This window comes from Peromyscus maniculatus, chromosome 3 (genome assembly GCF_049852395.1).
Source record: "Peromyscus maniculatus bairdii isolate BWxNUB_F1_BW_parent chromosome 3, HU_Pman_BW_mat_3.1, whole genome shotgun sequence".
Classification (NCBI taxonomy): Eukaryota; Metazoa; Chordata; class Mammalia; order Rodentia; family Cricetidae; genus Peromyscus; species Peromyscus maniculatus.
The window spans coordinates 113266546-113287981 of record NC_134854.1 but is presented as its reverse complement, the minus strand read 5'-3'; the positions used below and the strand labels follow the sequence as shown (position 1 = coordinate 113287981).

General features: G+C 49.9%; 1 protein-coding gene across 3 annotated transcripts in view; it reads left to right on the top strand.

Moving 5' to 3' along the window:
• The first annotated feature begins 4006 nt into the window (after window positions 1-4006).
• Nup210 (nucleoporin 210) overlaps window positions 4007-21436 on the top strand; it is a 102543-nt gene continuing 85113 nt past the window's right edge. For all 3 annotated transcript variants that reach the window (XM_076567353.1, XM_076567355.1, XM_076567354.1), the window contains exons 1-3: window positions 4007-4201; window positions 16673-16809; window positions 19168-19299. In XM_076567353.1, the coding sequence (XP_076423468.1) occupies window positions 4035-4201; window positions 16673-16809; window positions 19168-19299 (436 nt within the window). In that variant the 5' untranslated portion in view covers window positions 4007-4034. The remainder of the gene's footprint in view (window positions 4202-16672; window positions 16810-19167; window positions 19300-21436) is intronic.

The window sequence follows — 21436 nt, the reverse complement described above, 5'->3', positions numbered from 1 at the left end:
ATACATTATTCAAGATTTACTGACAATCACTGGTTGTTTGGGGCTAGGAAAATGTCCTGGTTACCCAAGGAACACACAGTCAGCAAGTGTGTCCACTGGTTTAACTGTTTGTATAACAGGGTCTTTATATGTGGCCCAAGCTAGAAATCGCAATCCTGGGATCATGGGTAGGATCCACAGCCCAGGTTAAACAACTCTTCCTCCCCCCTTTCTCTCTGTTGATTCATGCAGAGTTTTAAGAAATAGTAGAGAAGTCTCATGTACCCAACCTGTTTCTCCAACTGTAACATCTTATAAAACCAGGGAGTTGTCCTGAGTGAGGTCAAGATACCCAACATTCCCATCCCCCTGAAGATGGTCATGTTGCCTTTGACAGTCACACTCTGCCCTGGCAATCATCACGCCTCTGTTTGCCCATCCTGCACTTTGTCATTTCAAGAATACTTGCCGGGTGGTGGTGGCGCACGCCTTTAATCCCAGCACTTGGGAGGCAGAGCCAGGTGGATCTCTGTGAGTTCTGGGCCAGCCTGGGGTCCAGAAAAGTGAGGTCCAGGAAAGTCTCAAAGCTACACAGAGAAACCCTGTCTCGAAAAACCAAAAAAAAAAAAAAAAAAAAATACTATATGAGAGGGCCAGCAGGATGGCTCAGTGGGTCTGGGACTTGCGGCCAAGCCTGACAACATCAGTTCCATTCTCAGGGTCCCCATAGTAGAAGGAGAGACTTGACTCCTGCAAATGGATCTCTGACCTTCACACACTTGCTGTGGCAGAAGAGGATGCTGAATCTCCTGGTACTAGAGTTACAGTCGTGAGTTGTCATGTAGGTGATGGGAACTAAATCTGGGTTCTCTGCAAGAGCAACAAGTGCTCTTAACTGCTAAGCCATCTCTCCAGCCCCAGTCACCTTAAATTTTTTCCACCTAGTACAGTTCTCTGGAGATTCATTGAAATGGTTTTATATGTCAACAACACCTTTATTTTTATTGCTGAATAATACTTCATATCATGAGCATGCCACAGGGTACTCCTTCATTGAAGGACTTCTGTGCTGTTTCTGGTTTGGGCTTAACCTATGAATCATTTTACCCACAGGGTTGTATAAACATCAATGCTCATTTCTCTGGGTAAACGTATCTTTTTAAAAATGTGTTGCCATTTTTAACAGCCTTGATGTTCTCTTAAATATCCATTACTGGGGCCCTGGAGATGGCTTAGTGCGGTAAGAGCCCTTACCATCAGGCATGATGACCTGAATTCCATCCCCAGGACCCACATGGAGGAAGGTTAGAACCAGTTCCCATGGGCTGTCCTCTGACCTCTACATGCCTTACATGGCAGACACACACACACACACACACACACACACACACACACACACACACAGAGAGAGAGAGAGAGAGATAAATACATAAATAAATAAATGTAAATGTCTGTCAGTCTGACTGTGCATCTGTCTGTCTTGGGGTTTCTATTGCTGTGAAGAGACACCATGGCCACAGCAACTCTTTTTGTGCGTGTGTGTGGTTTTTCGACACAGGGTTTCTTTGTGTAGCTTTGCGCCTTTCCTGGAACTCACTTGGTAGCCCAGGCCAGCCTAGAACTCACAGATATCTGCCTGCCTCTGCCTCCCGAGTGCTGGGATTAAAGGCATGTGCCACCACCGCCCATCGCAACTCTTATAAAGAAAACATTTAATTGGGGTGGTTTACAGTTTCAGAGGTTCAGTCCATTATCATCATGGTGGGACATGGCAGCATGCAGTCAGACACGGTACTGGAGTAGCAGTTGAGAGTCCTACATCTTGCAGGCAACAGGAAGTCGACTAAGACACTGGGCAGTATCCTGAGCATAGGAAACTTCAAAGCCCACCCCTCACAGTGACACACTTCCTCCAACTAGGCCATACCCACTTCAACAAGGCCACACCTCCTAATAATGCTACTCCCTATGAGATTATAGGATTAATTACATTCTAACTACCACTCTATCTATCTCTATCTAATCAATCTATCTCTATCATCTATCTCTATTATCTATCTATCTATCTATCTATCTACCTATCTATCTGTTACTGACTTCTTGATAAACAGAGAGCTGGAACTACAGGGCCCTGTGATCCTTATGTCCAAAGACTAAAGCTCCCCTGTGCCCCACCAGGTCCCTTTTCATGTATTTTGTTTACCTGTCTGGCACAGGGCCCAGGCACTCTCGAACTTACTAATGCATTCTGTGTGGAAGACACTGGCTGCCCACAGTGGGGACTGGATGATGGAAGAATGGATCTTCCACTCTGAATTCCTTTGAACTTCTTTAATTTTAGCCACCTGATCCCAGTACCTGCTCTAAAGTGAGTCATGAAATACTCAGGAGTGAAGCTCTGTGTGTGATCTCCGGCACTGGAAATTAAAAACAACAAAGCATAATCAAGAACACCCAGGAAGACTTTGCACGGACACCCTGGGGCAGACTTCTCCACACTTCTTCGTTTCCTCTGAGAAGAAGAGGGAACTTTCCCTCCCACAGCACCTGGTACCCAGCCTGGAAGACACATCCTCTTTAGGGGAGCTTCTCAAGCACACATTCCTGGTCCAGGGTCCTCAGGCCCTGGGGGTGCCCTCCACATGCCCCCTCTCCCACCCAAAAATCCCATGGGCAAGAAGACCATAGCCAAAAGCACCTTGGGAAGGGAAGGGTTTATTTGGCTTATCTACCCCAACCACAGTCCATCACTGAGGGAAGCTGAAGCAGGCGCTCGAGCAGGTCAGGCAGGAACTGAAGCCAACAACGCCATGGAGGAATGCTCCTGTTGGCTTGCTCAGCCTGCTTCCTTACACACTTCAGACGCGGCACCACCGCCTAGCTCATGGGCCCTCCCACATCAATTATTATTCATGCAAATGCCCAATAAACATGCCCACAGGGCAATCTGATGGGCCATTTTCTCAGGTGAGGTTCCTCTCCCCAGAAGGCACTAGTTTGTATCAAGTTGACAAAAACAAAAAAACCAAATCACCAAAAAAACAAAAACCAACCAACCAAGCAAACAAAACCCTGACTAGCACAGACCAGGGATGGTGGCCTCTCAGAAACCCAATGAGATGCTAGCATTCAGAGGCTTCCTCCCGAGACGGCTTCCCCAGCCAGCCTGAAATTCAGCTTCATGTCCTTGCTAGTGGCATCAGCCTGTCACTTTTCGTGCAGGCCCCGCTGCTCTATCCAGTTCCTGATGAACGCAGGCTCACCCTGCAGCTGAATTCGGGTTGCCATGCTTGCTTCCAGGGCAGTGTCGCACCCTAACTCACTGTTGGGGTTACTCCCTTGCAAAGTCTCTAGTGTTGCCCTGCGGATGGACTGATCCTAAAGAACCCCCAAGGCCGAGGGGAGATGGTTGGCGCACGCCTTTATTCCCAGCACTCGGGAGACCGAGGCAGGCGGATCTCTCAGTTCGAGGCCAGCCTGGTCTAACAGAGTGAGTTCCAGGGCAGGCTCAAAAACTACAGAAAAACCCTGTCTCGAAAAACAAATAAACAACGAAACAAAACAAAAAAGAACCCCAAGACCTCCTTGAGCCCGCTGGTGCTTCAGCGGGTGGCTTCCCGCTGAAGTGTGGCCTGGGACGAGGGGGGGGTCAGTGGGCACTCCACATGGCAACCCGCAATGTTCTGGGTCGCCTCGTCTTACTGCGATGCCCTGCCTCTACCGCCAGAGGCTCCAGACAAGGCGGGTATGAACGAAAGCGAGCCGGCTGGAAGGCTGCCACCGGCGACCAGTGACATGCGCGCGGCGGCGGCGGCGGCCTGAGGCCACACGCAACCGGCTCCGGGGCTGAAAAAAGCGCGCAGGACTCGGCGCGCTCGGCGCACTCTGGGGGCGCAGCAGGAGCGCGAGTTCACGGCCTCCCCGGCGCCCCGCCCCCACCGCGCTCGCCCCGCCCCCACCGCGCTCGCCCCGCCCCCTCCGCGGCCACCTGCTGCCCAGCGCGCGCCGCTGGAGGGCGCGGGAGCGCGCGCCGGGGCGCTAGCGAGGCCGGGAGGATGGCGCGGGCCTCGCGGGTGCAGCCGGCGCTCTGGGCGCTGCTGTTGCTGCAGGCGGCGGGCCCCGCCGCGGCCGCCAAGCTCAACATTCCCAAAGTGCTGCTGCCCTTCACGCGGGCCACGCGCGTGAACTTCACTCTGGAAGCTTCGGAGGGCTGCTACCGCTGGTGAGGCGCGCGGGCTCGGGCGGGAGGCGGCAGGTGCGCGGGAGGGGGCCTGGGCCGCAGGTGCACGGCGTGCTCGCCCCAGCCGGCCCCGCGTGACCCCGTGGCGCGCGCGCCGCCTGCGCATGGCGTCCGGGTCACTCGCGGCTGAGTTGCGCGGGAAGAGGAGGCTGGGATCGCGGGCTGCTGAGGGCAGCGCCGCGCGCACGTGGCCTCGGTCCCCCTGCTGTCAGGGCCCTGAGGAGCTCCCGTGTGAACAGCCAGGGCTCTGGGAGTCTGTGGGAGACGGGGGACTCACCCCCGGCGCCTGACTGGTGTGGGAAGCGGGTGTGTGGGAGACACACCATACCCGTTGGGCCACTTGGGGAAGATCATAAGTCTTGGTTCATGAAAGGACCTAGAGGTCTCGTCTCCATCTCTCAAGTGTGAGGCGAGGGAATGAGGTGCAGTGAAGTGGGGTCGGCTAGGCAGATGAAGAGGAGAGCTTCTGGTTGCCGGGTGGAGGCTGAGTAGGGTGTGACCCGGTCACACCCTGACACACACCCTAACCTCACTAGTGATAATTAGGCAGTGCCTTACTGCCTCCCCCCTCCCAGGCTGCACTTAGCTGCCAGCCTCCTTTCTGCCTCAAGGATGTCTCTAAACATGTGGTTCTCGACCTATGGGTCTCGACCCCTCTGTGGCACAGCAGGTAGCCCGTGTATCAGATATTTCCAGTAGGATTCATAATAGTAGCAAAATTACAGTTATGTAGCAGCAACGAAATAATTTTATGGTTGGGGGTCACCACAACGTGAGGAACTGTATTAAAGGGTCGCAGCATAAGGAACAACCATGGTCTGGACTAAGACTTAACTAGCTAGGGTGTGTGTGTGTGTGTGTGTGTGTGTGTGTGTGTGTGTGTGTGTGTGTTTTCATGTTCTGTATGATGCCCAGAGCTTAGACCCATATTCTGTTACATGTACTTTTCAAACCTATTTGTTTTAAAAGTCTACCTCATAAGTGTGGCATTGCACCCCTGAAGTTCCTGACTGGATTATGAGACTGTCCCAGCACTCGGGAGGCAGAGGCAGGTGGATCTCTGTGAGTTCGACGCCAGCCTGGGCTACAGAGTGAGTTCCAGGATAGGCTCCAAAGCTACACAGAGAAACCCTGTCTCGAAACACCAAAAAAAAAAAAAAAAAAAAAAAAAAGACTGTCTCTCTAAATTGGCCTTTGAAGTATGAAGAGGCAGAGTCATTCCATTGCATTTTAGGATGAATGTTTACCCGCGAGGAGGCGCTTTATCCCTCTCCGGGGCCTTGTTTTGAGGGGGGGGGGGGATCAGCTCTTGACACTTGGGAGGGGTACTGCTCACTCTGGTTGAAGTCGTCTGTCTGATGGATGGACAAGAAAGAGGAAGCTGGCTGTTTACAATAGCTGGCTCCAAGTGAACCCCCTCCCATGCATTTGTGTACTGCTTTCTGTGAAGTTCTGTAGTCATACTTTTGTTTCTAAAATAACAACCTTTTTCTTTCTTTTCCCCCAACTGTGCTTTCCTGAGAGTTGCTGGTGGATCTTGGCAGATTTTTATTGACTGGGAAAAGCGTCCAGAATCTCAGACGCATCAGAGGCGCGCTGAGTACCTTCTGGGTTGTTAGCGTCTGGTTGCTTTCATCCTAAGGTGTGGTTGACTGCTCAGACTAAGTGTCTTCTTTGAAGGTGTTTGGTGGCAGTTTCCCCTTTACTTCACAGGAAGATGGCCTGTCAATCAAGCACAATTCAGAAATGTTATTCCGAAATCCGCCACTTACGGCTTTAGTTTTGAGGATTCTCGCCTGGAGGTTTTGGGAGTTGGCAGGTAGCTAAGACTCATACCTGCGGTTACCTCCACCTGGGAGGAAATGGCCCCTTTATCCAGGAGGGCTTCCAGCCTCTGAGATGAAAAACAAAATAACCCATGCCAGGCCCTGGGGGTGTTGCTCATCCTCGGGGTTCACTGATGGGCTCCAGGTTCTCTGAAGTTGCTACATGTCTAAGCCCGTAGCTTCACATTAACTGGGAGGTCATCTGGTCCATACTGCTGTGTTGAGGGGATGAGGAGAGGGAAGGGTGGCAGCTCGCTCACGTGGAGTAGCGACAGTGGCGCTGAAGCCTTCCAGCCCACCGTGTGGGACCTGGGCCGGCAGCCTTGGCTCATTTGCCAGGCTCCTTGGTCTTTCAGGTTGAGCCCGGTCAGCCTGGCTGCGTATCAAGTTGTGACCTAGCTTAGCTATCTTGCATTGAAAGTGATCTGGAAAGTTATTTTATTGGTTCCTTTAAAAGGTATCACTTGCAAATGGTGCCCACAAAAAACTTGGGGAATTGAGAGGAAAAGAGAAAGGAAGAAACCCCACCCTTGTCCTTCAGCTTTGCCCCCAACTCGGGGTCGCTGTGGTTTCCTTTCAGTTCTGTGGTTTGTTAAGAAGGTGCTCTGCTGGGAAGTGGGGTAGGTAAGGCAGGGGGGTGGAGGGGGGAGGAGGGAGGAGGAGGGAGAGCCTGGGGGCGCTGGAATTAGACTGTTCTTAAGGCAGGGGGAGACTAAGCCTGTGTGTGCGTGCCCGGGTCCCACTAAAATAGGATGGCCACGCACGATTTTTTCTTTCTTTTTTTTAGGTTTATTTATTTTTTGTGTGCATGGCTAGTGCCTGAGGAGGCCAGTATAGGGTGTCGAATCCCCTGGAACTGGAGTTATGGATGACTGTCAGTGATAAGCTGCACATGGGTGCTGGGAACCAAACCTGAGTCCTCTGCAAGAGCAACAGGTGTTCTTAATTGCTGAGCAAATCTCCAGCCCCTGCATATATGATTACTGTAAAGACAAAGAAAGGCGACTGTCCCTTGAGTTGGAACACACACTAGGGTCTGTCTTTGTGACAACCGTGCTCTTGGGTGTGTCTTGTTTTTGTCTCTGAGCACTTCTCTCTTAACCTTTGTGCTCAAGCCTATATTAAAATATCTGAAGGGGGGCTGAAGAGATGGCTCTTCCAGAGGACCTGGGTTTGACGTCTAACACTTATATGGAGATGCACCACTGTGTGTAACTCCAGTTCTAGGGAATCAGAATCCTTCTTCTGCCCATTGAGGGCACCACACACACAAGGTGCACATGCACACATACAGGCTAAACACCCACACCCTTAAAATAAATTAGAAAAGATATTTTTTTAAAGATTGAAAAATCTGTGGTAAACCCTGTGCTGGCGAGTTTTTATGTCAACTTGACACAAGCTAGCGTCATTTTGGAAGAGGGACCTTCAAGTAAGAAAATGCCAGATTGGCCTGTGGGTAAGCCTGTGGTGCATTTTCTTAATGGATGTTTGATGTGGAGGGTCCGGTTCACTGTGGGTGGTGGGCCCCATGAACTGGTGGTCCTGGGTTCTATAAGAAAGCAGGCTGAGCAAGCCATGAGAGCAAGCCCGTAAGCATAAAGCACTCCTCCATGGCTTCTGCATCAGCTCCTGCCTTGAGTTCCTGACCTGACTTCCCTCAGTGATGGAATGTGACCTTAGAATTGTAAGCTGAATAAACCCTTTCCTCCCCAAGTTATCACAGCAATAGAAATCCCAACTAAGATAAACCCCAACTCCCCTTCATAGACAGGCTGGTTCTGAAATTCTTTTATGGGTGGAAGCCACAGGTCTCGATTTTTGCTAAGTCAGGTCCCTAAAAGTCTAGAGAAAGTCCTCAGGGCGCTGTGCCTCCTGCCTCTGTTCCCCAAACTGCTAGCAATAGGGATTCTCAGACCAGTCAGAGCTCGTTCTGGGTTAGACAGTCGTCACTTTACACAGGGGACAAATAAGGTGACTTCACTATGCTGGACACTGCTTAAGAAGGCCTGATAGGGTGGGTGATACCCTGACTTCCTGGAATTCAAAGTTGGACTGAGGGAGCCTTCGAACACGGCCTGTGGAAGACATGGATGACAATCTGAGACATGTGTTTTGGATTACACCTCCTTGGAGTCCAGCTGGACCTTGAGTCTGTTCTCACTGGAGAGAACAGCAAGGGCTCCAGCCTGGGATTGGGTAGCTTAGAAGGGGAGGTGCATTCTGTGAGGTTAGGGTGATGGGAAAAGGCACACGCCTTTAATCCCAGCACTTAGGATGCAGAGCCAGGCGGATCTCTGTGAGTTTGAGGCCAGCCTGGTCTACAGAGCAAGATCCAGGACAGGCACCAAAACTACACAGAGAAACCCTGACTTGAAAAACAAACACACACAACAACAAAAGAACCTAAATGAAACTGGCTAACACATTCATCAAATTAGCTTATCTTATCCCTGGTGTAGGTGGTGACTGTGCCTCATCTCATTGATGGGAACTGACTTTACAGTCTGATTGGCTAACTGGCAAAAAGGGGAAGGGGGGCTGTTCAAGAATATGGACCTTTTCTGGCTGAGTACCTTTGATTGAAAAGACAAAACTGGTTTTCACGAGGGTATCAGAAGGTGAGGTTAGAGAGGTTGGCAGGCCCAGGTCATATAAGACTTTGTGGGCTTTGGTTAGGGGACAGGAAAAGGGTTACCAGGTCAGACATTGAGCTTGAGTCTCTGGGGCCTGGCTTTCCTGAGAACCATGAACGTTTGGCCCTGAGAGCTGCCGCCACTGAGGTTCTTGAGGGGCTACACTCTAAGAGGCCGCCCTGCGCCCTGCGTGCTTACCTTACCAGACCAGTGAGAGTGAGGTTCTGGAAAGTGTCTGTTGACTTGGGCTGACCTGGGGCCCCGGATGGTTTTCTTCCGCTTCCCTTGTGGGGTTCCCCTATTTTGCCTGACCCTGAGATGATCTACTCTGCAGACTCATGAGGTGATGCGGAGGGCACACTGCATTGACCACCAATCCCACCTTCCCATCCCTCTTCTTTGCCTCTCTCTCCCTCCCCCACCCCTTCCCATCCCTCTTCTTTGCCTCTCCCCCTCCCTCCCCTACCCCTTCCCATCCCTCTTCTTTGCCTCTCCTCCTCCCTCCCCCACCCCTTCCCATCCCTCTTCTTTGCCTCTCTCTCTCCCTCCCCCACCCCTTCCCATCCCTCTTCTTTGCCTCTCCCCCTCCCTCCCCCACCCCTTCCCATCCCTCTTCTTTGCCTCTCTCTCCCTCCCCCACCCCTTCCCATCCCTCTTCTTTGCCTCTCCCCCTCCCTCCCCTACCCCTTCCCATCCCTCTTCTTTGCCTCTCCTCCTCCCTCCCCCACCCCTTCCCATCCCTCTTCTTTGCCTCTCTCTCCCTCCCCCACCCCTTCCCATCCCTCTTCTTTGCCTCTCCCCCTCCCTCCCCCACCCCTTCCCATCCCTCTTCTTTGCCGCTCTCTCCCTCCCCCACCCCTTCCCATCCTTCTTCTTTGCCGCTCTCTCCCTCCCCCACCCCTTCCCATCCCTCTTCTTTGCCTCTCCCCCTCCCTCCTTGTTTTTTTTTTCCTATTATTCTTTTCTGGCCTGACCTACCTGAGTCTCTGGGCTCCTCTGACCCTGCCCAGGTCCCGGTCTGTGTTCTGAAAAGGGGGCAGCTCTCTTAAAGGCAGTGGCACCCAGAGAGCTGGGACATTGTGTGTGCCAGTGGGTCTCATGCAGCTGTGGTGATGACAAAGTGTCACCCTTTGAAAGATCACTTTTTACTATTTGTTTAGTGGTACTGGACTAGAACATTCTAGGGAAGCACTGTACCACCAGACCACACCCCCAACATCTCATAGTCCACTCTTGATCCTTTAGACTTCCTTAAAGTAAAGGTTTTCTTGAGTCAGTATGTTGATAACTTTTCAAAGATTTATTTTCTTATGTGTGTATGTTTATCTGTGTATATGTATGTGCACCATGTGCATGCCTGGTGTCCATGGAGGCCAGAAATGAGTGTCGGATATCCTGGAGCCAGAGCTAAAGGCAGTTGTGAACCACCATGTGAGTGCTCAGAAATGAACCTGGGTCCTCTGCCAGGGCAGTAAGTGCTCTTAACCACTGAGCTGCCTCTCCAGCCCCTCTTATTTTAAAACAAAAAAAATATGTTAACACAGAATTTGCCTCCTAACCGTTTACCCGGTTTCGTGCATGAGAGCACCCTGACATCCATCCAGAGCTCTGTCTTGTAAAACTGAAACTCCTCAGCCGTTAAACACTGGCTCCCCACTTCCTCCTACACCAGCCCCTGCCAACTGCCCGCCCACTTGATTTCTTTCTTTCTTTAACAGTATTAACCAGAAGTTTTATTTCCTAAGTTACTGTCCCTTCATTGCCTCCTCTTTTTAGCACTCTTAAGTGCTTGCCTGCTTCTGAGCGCCTCTGTGGGAAGGAGGCACAGGCTCTCGGTAAAGAACATTTTTACATCTGGTTTTCTGGAAACAAGAGTGTCTGTTTACCCTGGTGTATAGGGTTTCCTTTTGCATTACCTTTTCAGTAAAGGAGAATTAATTTAAGAAATAAAATAAAAAGGGAATGAATGGGAGATGGCTCAGCAGTTAAGAGGACTCGGTTTCAATTCTCAGCACCCACTCAGAACCACCGTAGTGGTTCACAGTTTTTTGGGGGATCACATGTTCTTTTCCAGCACCCATGTGGTGCACAGACGTATAAACAGCCAAGATACTCATACACATCAAGAATGAAAAAATGCAAGTGATGCTTGGCCATGACTGCGCCGAGTCAGGTGGTGGGGAGGCCCCGTGGCAGGCGCGTCTGGTCCCTATTACTATGAGAAAATGACTAAGATCAGATACTTAAAGGGGGAAGATTTTTGTTTTAGTGCGCATTTCAGAAGGATCAGTTTAAAATGGTTTGGGCCTGTGGTGAGTCAGGACATCATGTTGGGAGTGGTTAGTGGGCCAAGGTCAGCTTCCCTCACGGGAGCCAGGAAGTAAAAAGGAGGTGGGTGAGAGGATGTGGTTGGGGTCCCAATACCCTGACTTCCATAGGATGAGGAGTAACTTCTTTAGGGTTCTTGTATCTCTCAGTGGCTAAGTGTTCAGGACAAGGCTTTCTGGGGACATTTAAAAGCCAAACCACAGTGTCAAGGAAGGGTCCTGAGAAGATGCCGGTGTTCAGGCAGCTGCTCTTGCTGGCCAGAAACTGCAGGACCAGAAAGAGAATGTTTCCGTGTTCCCGCTGATGCCAGCAGGAACCAGGATCATAAAGCTAGTTTGTCTTCTAACCTCTTTAAATATTGTTCTTCACTCAATCCTAAAGTTATTTTCTTAAAGCCGCAGAACCTGCTCTGGAGGGGTGATACTGCTGTTGAGGGGCCTGACACCTGGCGCATCCCCGCAGTGGGTGGCAGGGCTGTGACGTGGACGCGGGCTCCTCAGATGGTGCCTGGCTCGCTCAGCCTCCTTCAGCAACTCGGAAAAAAATCAGTCATCTTGAGGAAACAGCGTTGAGGGTGCATTTAGGGGTGGGGCTGATCAGGTGGTGGCTGATGCCGTCTTCTGCAGGGTCTGGGAGTCCAGCCTTCTTTGTGGGCAGCACCAGATAGGGCGGGAAATTCTCGGCTTTGTGTTTGGATGCTGTCTGTACCCAGTGCAAAGGAGCAGGATTGTGTCATACCTTCCTGTCTGAGCTGTGTTGAAGCCGTTGTTTTCTAGGGCTATGGTGACATCGTGTGGAGGTTTCGTCATGTGTCACCTGGGGTTCTAATAGGACTGTTGGGGACATGGCTGTGCACATCACACTCTACTGTTTGACACAGAACAGAACGGTTGTATAATAATGAACATTACTGTCTGTGGTGGTGTTTATTATAGTACTGGCTCTGGAGGAAACCTTACCGCAAACCTTTAAGAGCTCAGCCTGGAGGATCTACCTCCCCAGCCTTGGGATGCTACACGGAACGGGAAATGCAAATCAAAATGGTTGCAGTGTAACAGAAGGATGTAATTTTGGTTCCTGAAGGAGACTCTTAGGCAGGATTTGTTTCAGGTTTCTGTGTCGGGGGTTGGGAATGAATGCATGGTCACCAGGCTCTACTCCTTGGTCCTTAGGTCTTGGCTGTGGTGTCCCTTGGCACTCTCTTAGGGTAGCAAGATGCCGTTGTAGCCCAATGCTCTCCCACATTCCAGTCTGTGTGGGCCTCAGCCACAGCACCTGTTCTGATTGGACCCGCCCTAGGCCCATGTGACAGTCAAAAGCCTTCTCTGTGGCCAGGATGCGCAAGGCTTTGTTGGCCAGGTCCCAGTAGTGCATCTGTTGGTGTCCACAGGCCAGAGTGCTCTGGAGCCTCCTGGACTGAGAGGAAGAGGTCTCCGTCTCTTCTTGCTGCTGTTACAAACCCATAGAAGGAAGAGTGGCTTGAAATAATGAGGATGTATTTCCCTTAGTGCTGGAAGTCACAGGTGGTGTCTGAGTGACAATGTTGTGAGGCCACTTCCCAGTTGTACACTCTAGCTTCTTGTGCCCTTGGATGGAGGGAGGGAACCAGGCCACTCTGAGAAGCCTCTTTAAATAGCACTGGACCCTTCCTGGAGGCTCTGTCCCCATGGCCTAATCACTCCTAATCGCTCATCTTGGGAGCTCGAATTGACTTCAGTGTGAGAACTTGAGGGACCCATTGACATCATCCTAGGCTGGTCCACAGACGAGTTAGGTGCTGTTACAGGACAAGATAGATGGAGGTCGAGGGCATCCCCTACACGAGTGACACAGGTGTGGCTGTCTTTCCCGTGCCCGTGTCCCGGGCTGTTGGCAGGGAGAGGATACCTTAGGACCTGGTCTTGCAGGGAAGCTGTTGTCGTCTGGGGACTTTGGAAGGAGCAAAGCAGGAACCCGTGAGAAGGTGGCATGGCTGCATGACAGTCACTGAACCCAGTTTCCGCATCTGTGAGCTGCTTGCAGGGTCCGACTTTTCGGCCGGTTCTGACTACACTTGGAAAGCTGTGCAGCCCCCAAGGCTTTCTGGTCCATTCCATACAGTTGCTAAAATTTCCTTTGTTCTTAAAAACTTTAGTGTAAACAGAACTCCTCACCTGAGCCTCCTGTGAACCCGTGAGGAGGCAGATCCTAGTGCTTCCTCAGGCAGGGAAGCCCAGCAGGCAGTCCCTAACACAGTTCAGGAGTCCCACATAGCTGCCCACAGAAACAGTGTAGAACAGGAAAACCACAGACCCCAACACAGAACCCCTCACCACAATGTGAGAGTTAAATCCAGAGAAATGACAGGGGTGAGCAAGAGGGGGAATCCCAGGACTGCAAAGTTGGCTTGATATTAAAACAAAAATAAACTCAGTATAATGTTAACAGAAAAAGGAAGGAAACCCATGTGGCTGCTTCAGTTGGGAACACTAATTGGAAATGATGGCAGACCTGCCTGTCTTCCAAGAGTATGGAACCCCCCAGCCACACCTCGTCCAGCCAGCTACCCTACGAGAAATTGCAGGCTACCCCTCCCTGGTTCATGCTCACCTGAGTCCTCCTTCCTGTTGGTGGGAAGGTAAGACAGGAACCCAGGATATGAAAATTGACTCTTAGTGACACGTTACATTCTAGCAGAGGAACTGCCTCTTGATATGAATTAAGAGAGGCCCGAGTCTCAGTGGCCTTCAAATGCTCACCCCCTGTGACCTAGAGCTCTTCCACTAGAGATTTCACCTCCTCCCAGTAGCCATGTGTGCCTGTGACCAAGCCCAAAGCATATGGGCCTTTGAGGGACATGTGCACACAACCACAGCTATCACATAGTGTCACTGCCCTAAAAACCTGTACTCTACATGTTCACACCTCACCTCTGTTTCTCTTTAAATTTTGGAAGCATTCTGGACTTACAGAAAAGTTACATAGCTAATAATGAACATTGTTTTCTGTTGCTGGAGGGCTTCTCTTCAGGTTCCACCAAGCCCCGTAGTCCCACAATCCACGTATAAAATAATCACTCAGACGCTTACATTACTTATAAACTGTATGGCTGTGGCAGGCTTCTTGTTAACTGTTCTTTTATCTTAAATTAACCCATTTCTATAAATCTATACCTTGCCACGTTACTTGTGGCTTACCAGAGTCTTTACATGCTGCTTGTCCTGGCAGTGGCTTGCAGTGTCTCCCCCTCCTTCTTCCTGTTCCCTCAGTTCTCCTCTCTCCTTGTCCCGCTTATACTTCCTGCCTGGTCACTGGCCAGTGTTTTATTTATATAGAGCGATATCCACAGCAGTTTTCTTCCAGTAGCTTTCCAAAAGTCACACGTGTGAGACCAGGACATTCACAGCAGAACATGACTACTCATGATGCCCTAGACTTTTTGGGCTTTACTGGGCTTTCCAGAGAGGTCCTATTCCAGTTTCCTGATCCAAGCCAGCATACACAAGGCAGTCATTTGTACTATTTCCTTAGTTTCCTCTTACTGGTGTGTATGTTCTAGGCTGTTCATGTGTGTGTGTGTGTGTGTGTGTGTGTGTGTGTGTGTGTGTGTGTGTGTGTATGTGTATGTGTCTGTCTGTCTGTCTATGTCTGTCTGTCTTTGTGTGTGTGTGAAGTTTGTTTGACCTCCTTGAAAATATCTTCAACTATTATTACTGAATCAAGTTCAGTTATCACCTAGTGTGAGACCCTTTTCTTGCCCACTTGGGGTGTTTGAATCAACTTTGCTTTTCCCCCTTGGCATCTGAGGTGCTGTCTCCTCAGAGGACACGCTGAGCCGACCACACATGCCTTTCCCCAGAGATCCCGTCTCTTTCCTCACCGACGGGTGAGGTTGGTTTAGTATATTTTTTACCTTCAGTGCATGTGGCTGTTGTGTTCTAGGCTGCCTTCAGCAGCTCAGCTGATGCCTGTGTTCTCTGTGTCACAGTGTTCTCAGTTGTGGCTGGAGATGTTGCCCCTGTCTGCCTGGCCTCCAAAAAGACACCAGACCCGAGGCTGGAAGCCCAGGATGTCTGCTCAAGTGTGCGGTGTACCGTTGTTTTGCTTTGAGACAAGGTCTTATATAGCTTAGGTTGCCCTCAAACTTGCTGGAATCCAAGAAGGACCTTGGATTCCAGATGATCCTGAGTTGTTGGGATTACAGGCAAGCACCACCATGGCTGACTTTTAGTTGTGACAGACTCCAGCATGCCTGTGCTGTGTTGGAGACTGAGCTGTGTGAGACTGAGGAATGAGTGTTGGTCGCTCAGTGGCTGTCCTGCCCTGGGCCCTTGGTTACTTTGTACAGGTTACTCTCAGAATGCACGATACCTGTCTGCTCTCCACTCAGGGCCATTGTGGACAGGTCTCCCTGCCATCTCTGACATTCATTCCAAGGATTCCCTGGAACCTGCAGTAACAGTGAATACCCACTTAGCATTCTCAGTGCTACGTCTGGTGGACTCTGATGTTTGTCCTGTGACCCGGGACTGTTGCTGTCCTGTGTTAAGGAGCTGAGGCAGTGATAGCTGGTGGGTTCCCCACTGTGTCTCAGGCTGTCCTGACGTACCTGATGATGTGCTCATCTGCCTTTCTCCCACCATGTGGTCATGATGCCAGCTCTGAGTGCATAGGGACCCTGTGCTTGTTGTCATTATACTTAGTGGTTTCCAGGTCCTATAGAAGCCACGTGGGGACGAAGGATAACATCTGGGTGAGTGCCCTGAGCCCAGCCTGGATCAGCTGAGATACCAGTATTTGCTCCTCATGCATAAGCACCTTTCCTGCTGGTGGAGAATTACATGAGTAACTCACAGGTTGAAAATATTACATGGAAAATTCTAGAAGTAAACCACTCAATTGAAAAGATTTAGGTAACTTTCATAGCCAGATGGGGTGGTGCACGCCTTTAATTCCAGCACTAGTGAGGCAGAGGCAGGTGGATCTCTGTTGAGTTCGAGGCCAGCCTGGTCTACAGAGCAAGTTCCAGGACAGTCAGGGCCATTACACAGAGGAGCCCTATCTTGAAAAACAAACAATAACAACAACAAATAACTTTCATGCAGTCTTGTTCTAACTTGTATTATTTTTTTATGTTAGCACTCTTACTCTCTTTCTGGGCCTAATTATAAACTAAAGTTCACTATGAGAGAGAGAGAGAGAGAGAGAGAGAGAGAGAGAGAGAGAGAGAGAGAGAGAGAGAGAGTGTGTGTGTGTGTGTGTGTGTGTGTGTGTGTGTGTGTGTAAAGTTGGAGCATAGATAAAGGCTACAATACCAGCTGTGGTTTCACTGGGGTCTTGGGCCTTACCCCTGAGGTAAGGAGGCCTCATACAGCCTGTGTATCTTGGACAGTGACTGTTGAATACCAAGACTGTGTCCAGGTGCCCAGTGTCTGGTTTGTTTTACCCAGTGGGGGCTGTGTGCAGTGACTCGTGTGCTCAGGTTGCAGAGGTCTGGCGGTGGAAGGCCTTGGCTTGTCCTCTTTCCTTCTCTCTTTCTTTTAGGTTGGTGTGTGAGAGTCCTCACCTCTGCGCTGGGTTTGAAAACAACAGATTCCCAGATGGAAGCTACTGCTCTGGCTTTGGGGCCTGACTGTGTCTTGCAGTATGGCTCCAGGAAGTAATCTCTGCTCTTTTCACTGCAGGTCATCCACCCGGCCAGAGGTAGCCAGCATAGAGCCACTGGGCCCCAATGAACAGCAGTGCTCCCAGAAGGCAGTGGTGCAAGCCCGCTTAACCCAGCCAGCCCGCCTGACCAGCATCATCTTTGCAGAGGACATCAGTAAGGGTTTCATGTGCCATGGGAGATCCTCGAAGGGATTGTGAGACAGGGAAACACCCCCTTGAGACCTCTACCAGGAGGAGCTTAGGAAACACCTGTCCTGGTCCCTCCTCACTGAATTTGCAGCATTTTACCTTGTGGAGATTGGCTCTCAAAACTCATAAATTAATATTTATTACCCCAGGTGCTCTTAGCTGGTGTCAAATCAAAATGAAGAAAATTGACCTAGTAGGAAACCATGCCTTTTCCTTCCCCATATTTGATTCATCACATCGAAGATGTGGAGTACAGTTTTCCTTCGTGTCCGTAGTGGATTGGTTCCAGGATCCCCTGGGATGCTATACTTCTGGGACCAGTCCGTTTTGTGTTCTAGTGCAGTTTTGGCTTAGAACTGTCTCCCACATTCCTAAACCCAGTTCACACTAAGGAGCCAAGTGTTAGCCTAGCACAGTTAACCAACCATCCAGACAGGAAGACTTCGGCTTTTCTTGTGAACCCACATTTAAAGCTGTGTGGGAAAAAAATCCTTCAGGAACAGGAGGTTGTGCTCAGGCTGTAACCACGAAGGGAAGTGGCACACAGCAGCTGACTCTGTGCCTCGGCCAGTTCACCAGGGTCAGGACTCACACTGGGGCTGGCTCCTTGTCGTTGTTCTTTTGTTTTATTTTTACGGACTTATTACTGTGGGGATGATATGGGGGGACATACAGCACACATATGGACATAGGGGACACCTTTGTGGAGTCAGTTCTTTCCTTCCTTCTTTACATGAGTTCTGGGACTCGTCTCCAGGTTTGTGCAGCCATTTCTCTGGTCTCCTTGTTTTTACTAACGTCAGCATTCCATAAGACTGTCCGCTATATTGCAAGGCGGGTGCATGGATATAAGCACAGATTTTTTACTTCCTCATTAATAAGATAGATAACAGCGTCACCTGGAGAACTCTAGTGTGAGGACAACTGTGTATAATACTAGTTATTCTGACCATTCTCCAGGCAACAGATAGAAACACTTGTTCTATTTGTATTAGCCGATGTATCAAGAACTTTCACAATTCAGGCCGGGAGGTGGTGGCGCATGCCTTTAATCCCAGCACTCGGGAGGCAGAGCCAGGCGGATCTCTGTGAGTTCAAGGCCAGCCTGGTCTATGGATCGAGATCCAGGAAAGGCGCAAAGCTACACAGAGAAACCCTGTCTCAAAAAACCAAAAAAAAAAAAAAAAAAACTTTCAAAATTTTTATATTGTCCCGCTCAGTGGTACACATCTGTAGTCCCAGCTACTCAGGCAGGAGGATTGCTTGGGTCTAGTATTTCAGAGCCAGACTGTACTCACGTCAAAAGAAAACTATGAGCCAGATAGAAGTCTGAGCCATTTGTATCACATCCTGTTTTCCCTAAGGACATAAGTTCAGTTCCCAACACACATCTCCAACCACCTGGAACTCCAGCTCCAGGGGGATCTGAAGCCTCTGATGTTTGCAAGCACCAACACTCAGATGCACACACCTGTACACAAACACACACCCTATACATAATTAAAATACAATTTAAAAAAACAATAAATTTTATATGCTGTGACCCAACAAACCTGGGAATCTATGCTAGGTAGGAAATAAGATAAATAAGCCCAAGTTGTTAGGTACTGAATCTGAACAATAAGCCCAAGTTGTTAGGAACTGAATCTGAACAATAAATGTTTAACACAATGGAACGTCCGTGAGATAGCCTTCTGGTAAAAATCATACTCAGGCTGGACATATGCCTTTAATCCCGGCACTTGGGAAGCAGAGGTAGGTGAATCTCTGTGAGTTCAAAGCCAGCCTGGTCTACTGTTCTACATAGGGAGTTCCAGGACAGCCAGGGCTACAGTAAGACTCTGTCTCAAAAAAAAAAGAAAGAAAGAAAAGGAAAAAAGAAAAGAAAAAGGGGAAAAAGGCGGTGTGGGGGAGGGGATAGTATTCAGTGTTTAAAATTTAAAATGTGGGGTTGGAGTGATGACTCAGTAATTAAGACCATATATTGTCCTTGCAGAGAACCTAAGTTCAGTTCCTAGCACTCATATTTCATGTCTCACAACTGCCTGTAACTCTAGCTCCAAGGACCCAAGGCTGTCTTCTGGCCTCCGTGGTCAGCTGCACTTAGGTGGCATACACACAGAACATACATATACACACAAGTAAAAGTAATCGTTCCGTAGCAGGGGCTGAACATGTAGCTCAGTGATCCAGCATTTCCTTAGCACTTCCTTAGTGGTGTATTGGCTTGTTGGTTCCTGTAGTCACTACCACTGGAGGTGGCCGTGGAGGTGGGCAGTGGCTGGACACCATTTTCAGCATTAACTCCTCTCTGTCCCTGCAGCCACAGGCCAGGTGCTGCGCTGTGACGCCATCGTTGACCTCATCCATGGCATTCAGATCGTCTCTACCACCCGTGAGCTCTATCTTGAAGACTCTCCGTTGGAACTGAAGATCCAGGCTCTGGACTCAGAAGGTGACCACACCGGCTGCCCTTTGGCAGGCTGCTGCCTTGGCCATAGCCCCTTGTCCTCTCATGACTAGCTACTGCTCCAGCCAGGAAGGGGGAGCCACTGCCAAGGAGAAGCAGAGCGGGTAGAAGCTATCTCTGAGGTAGCTTGTCTTTCCCTGGTGGCGTCAAGCCTCAGCCCTCCTCATGTTCGGTGGCCTGGCCTGTACGTGCAGGTTATTAGCTGACTCTGGGAGCAGGCTTGGTGCCCATGCAGAGAGAGTCTGTGCAGAGGCAGTTCTTGGTACCTCTGTCTCAGGAGCTCACTTCTGGGCCATAGTGGAAGCAATGGAAACCTTTATTCCTGCTCAGTTTCCAGGCTGTTTTGGAATTCCTAAGCACTCCAGACCTCCAAACACCTGTATAAGTGAGGGCAGCAGTGGGCTGCTGGCTCAGTTTCTCGGTGTCACTTCTTGACTAGCGTGGATAGTGACTGGTTCTGGGGTGGGATTCTTGTGTGTGGCCTTGCCTGGTGGTAGCACCGACCTCTTGGAAGGGGAGCAAGGGGAGTGTGTCATTCAGCTTGTCATTACTGTGACAGAATACCTGGGACATTCTTGATGCATGTTTTTAGAGGTTCCAGTCCATGTCTTTGGGCCCATGGCAGGGCAGAGCATCATGGTGGGCACTTGAGTCACAAGAGACTGCTCACTTTATGGTGGCCAGGAAGCAAAGAGATGGAAGAAAGAGTGGGGTCCTGATGATCCCCTTCAAGCCCAGGCCCCTGGTGACCTAACTTCTCCCCACTTGGCCCCACTTGTTTAAACGTTTACCACATCTGGGGCTGGAGAGATGGCTCAGTGGTTAAAAGCATTGGCAGCTCTTTCAGAGGTTCCGAGTTCAATTCCCAGCAACCACATGGTAGCTCACAGCCATCTATAATTGGATCTAATACTCTCTTCTGGTATGCAGGTATATATGCAGATAGCGTACCATAATACATTAAAATAAACAAGTCTTTAAAAAAATTATTTAAAAAAAGAAAACTTACCACCTCTGAGCAGCATAGCACCACGGCTGTTACCTAAGCCTTCAAAACATGGATCCTTGCCCCTAGATCCTTGGGCAGTGGCGGTACTACCTGTGAATAAGCAAGGTCTGTGCATGAAATGAGTGGCCCACATCAGGAAATCTGGAATCTGAAGTGTATTCAATCTTAAGCTTCTTGAAGCACTTGGAAGAGTCAATGCAAATATCCCCAGATCCGAAAACTACAAAATCAGAATTGCTTCCAGTCCCAAGCATCTATAGGTCACTAGGAGACCCTGGGGACAGCTGAGGTGGTGTGCAGGGTGCAGGTTAAAACTCTGGAGGAAGACAGAATGGTGAGGTGAGTAAGGACTGTGGGCTTACCAGACATGGGTGTACATTGGGGAGGGGGTGGGGGGGCAGGTATGTAGTAGTTGCCTTATAGCTGAGTCAGAATCTGAGCTGTAACCTGGCTCCAGGGGTCCTGCTTTGGGTCAGAAGTTGGCTGTCGTGTTCAGTAATGGGCAGCATAGTGAATGGGACCAAGGTTCTCTGGGCATATGTCTCTGTCACGTCTTTTCACCTGGGACCTTGTTGCTCCAGAGTAGCAATGAGTGGATGGGTCCTGGGAAAACTATTTTATAGAAGTAGGCTGGGAGCTGGGTGGCACATGCTTTTAATCCCAGTACTCGAGAGATAGATGCAGGTGGATCTCTGTGAGTTCGAGGTCAGCCTGAACTACACAGAGAAACCCTGTCTGAGAGGCCAGCAGTCAGGGGCCAGATTTGTTCCAGGGATTGTAGTTTGAAGACCCTTGCTCAGTTTCTGCCTGAAGTTACTAAAAGATTATTCCTTCTGAGATTTGTATGCATTAATTCACTTTGTTCTAATTTTTAAAAGATTATTTATGTGTGTGAGTGTTTGCATGTATGTATGTGCACCACATATGTGAAGTACCCACAGAGGCCAGAAGAGGGCTTCTGATCACCTGGAACTGGAGTTACAGTTGTGAGCCTCCATGTAGGGGCTGGGAACCAAACTTGGTCCTCCGCGAGAGCAGCCAGTGCTCTTGACCAGAGGGCCATCTCTCTAGGCCTAATTCACCTTTTAAAAAAGTAGGTTCTGGTTTAATTCA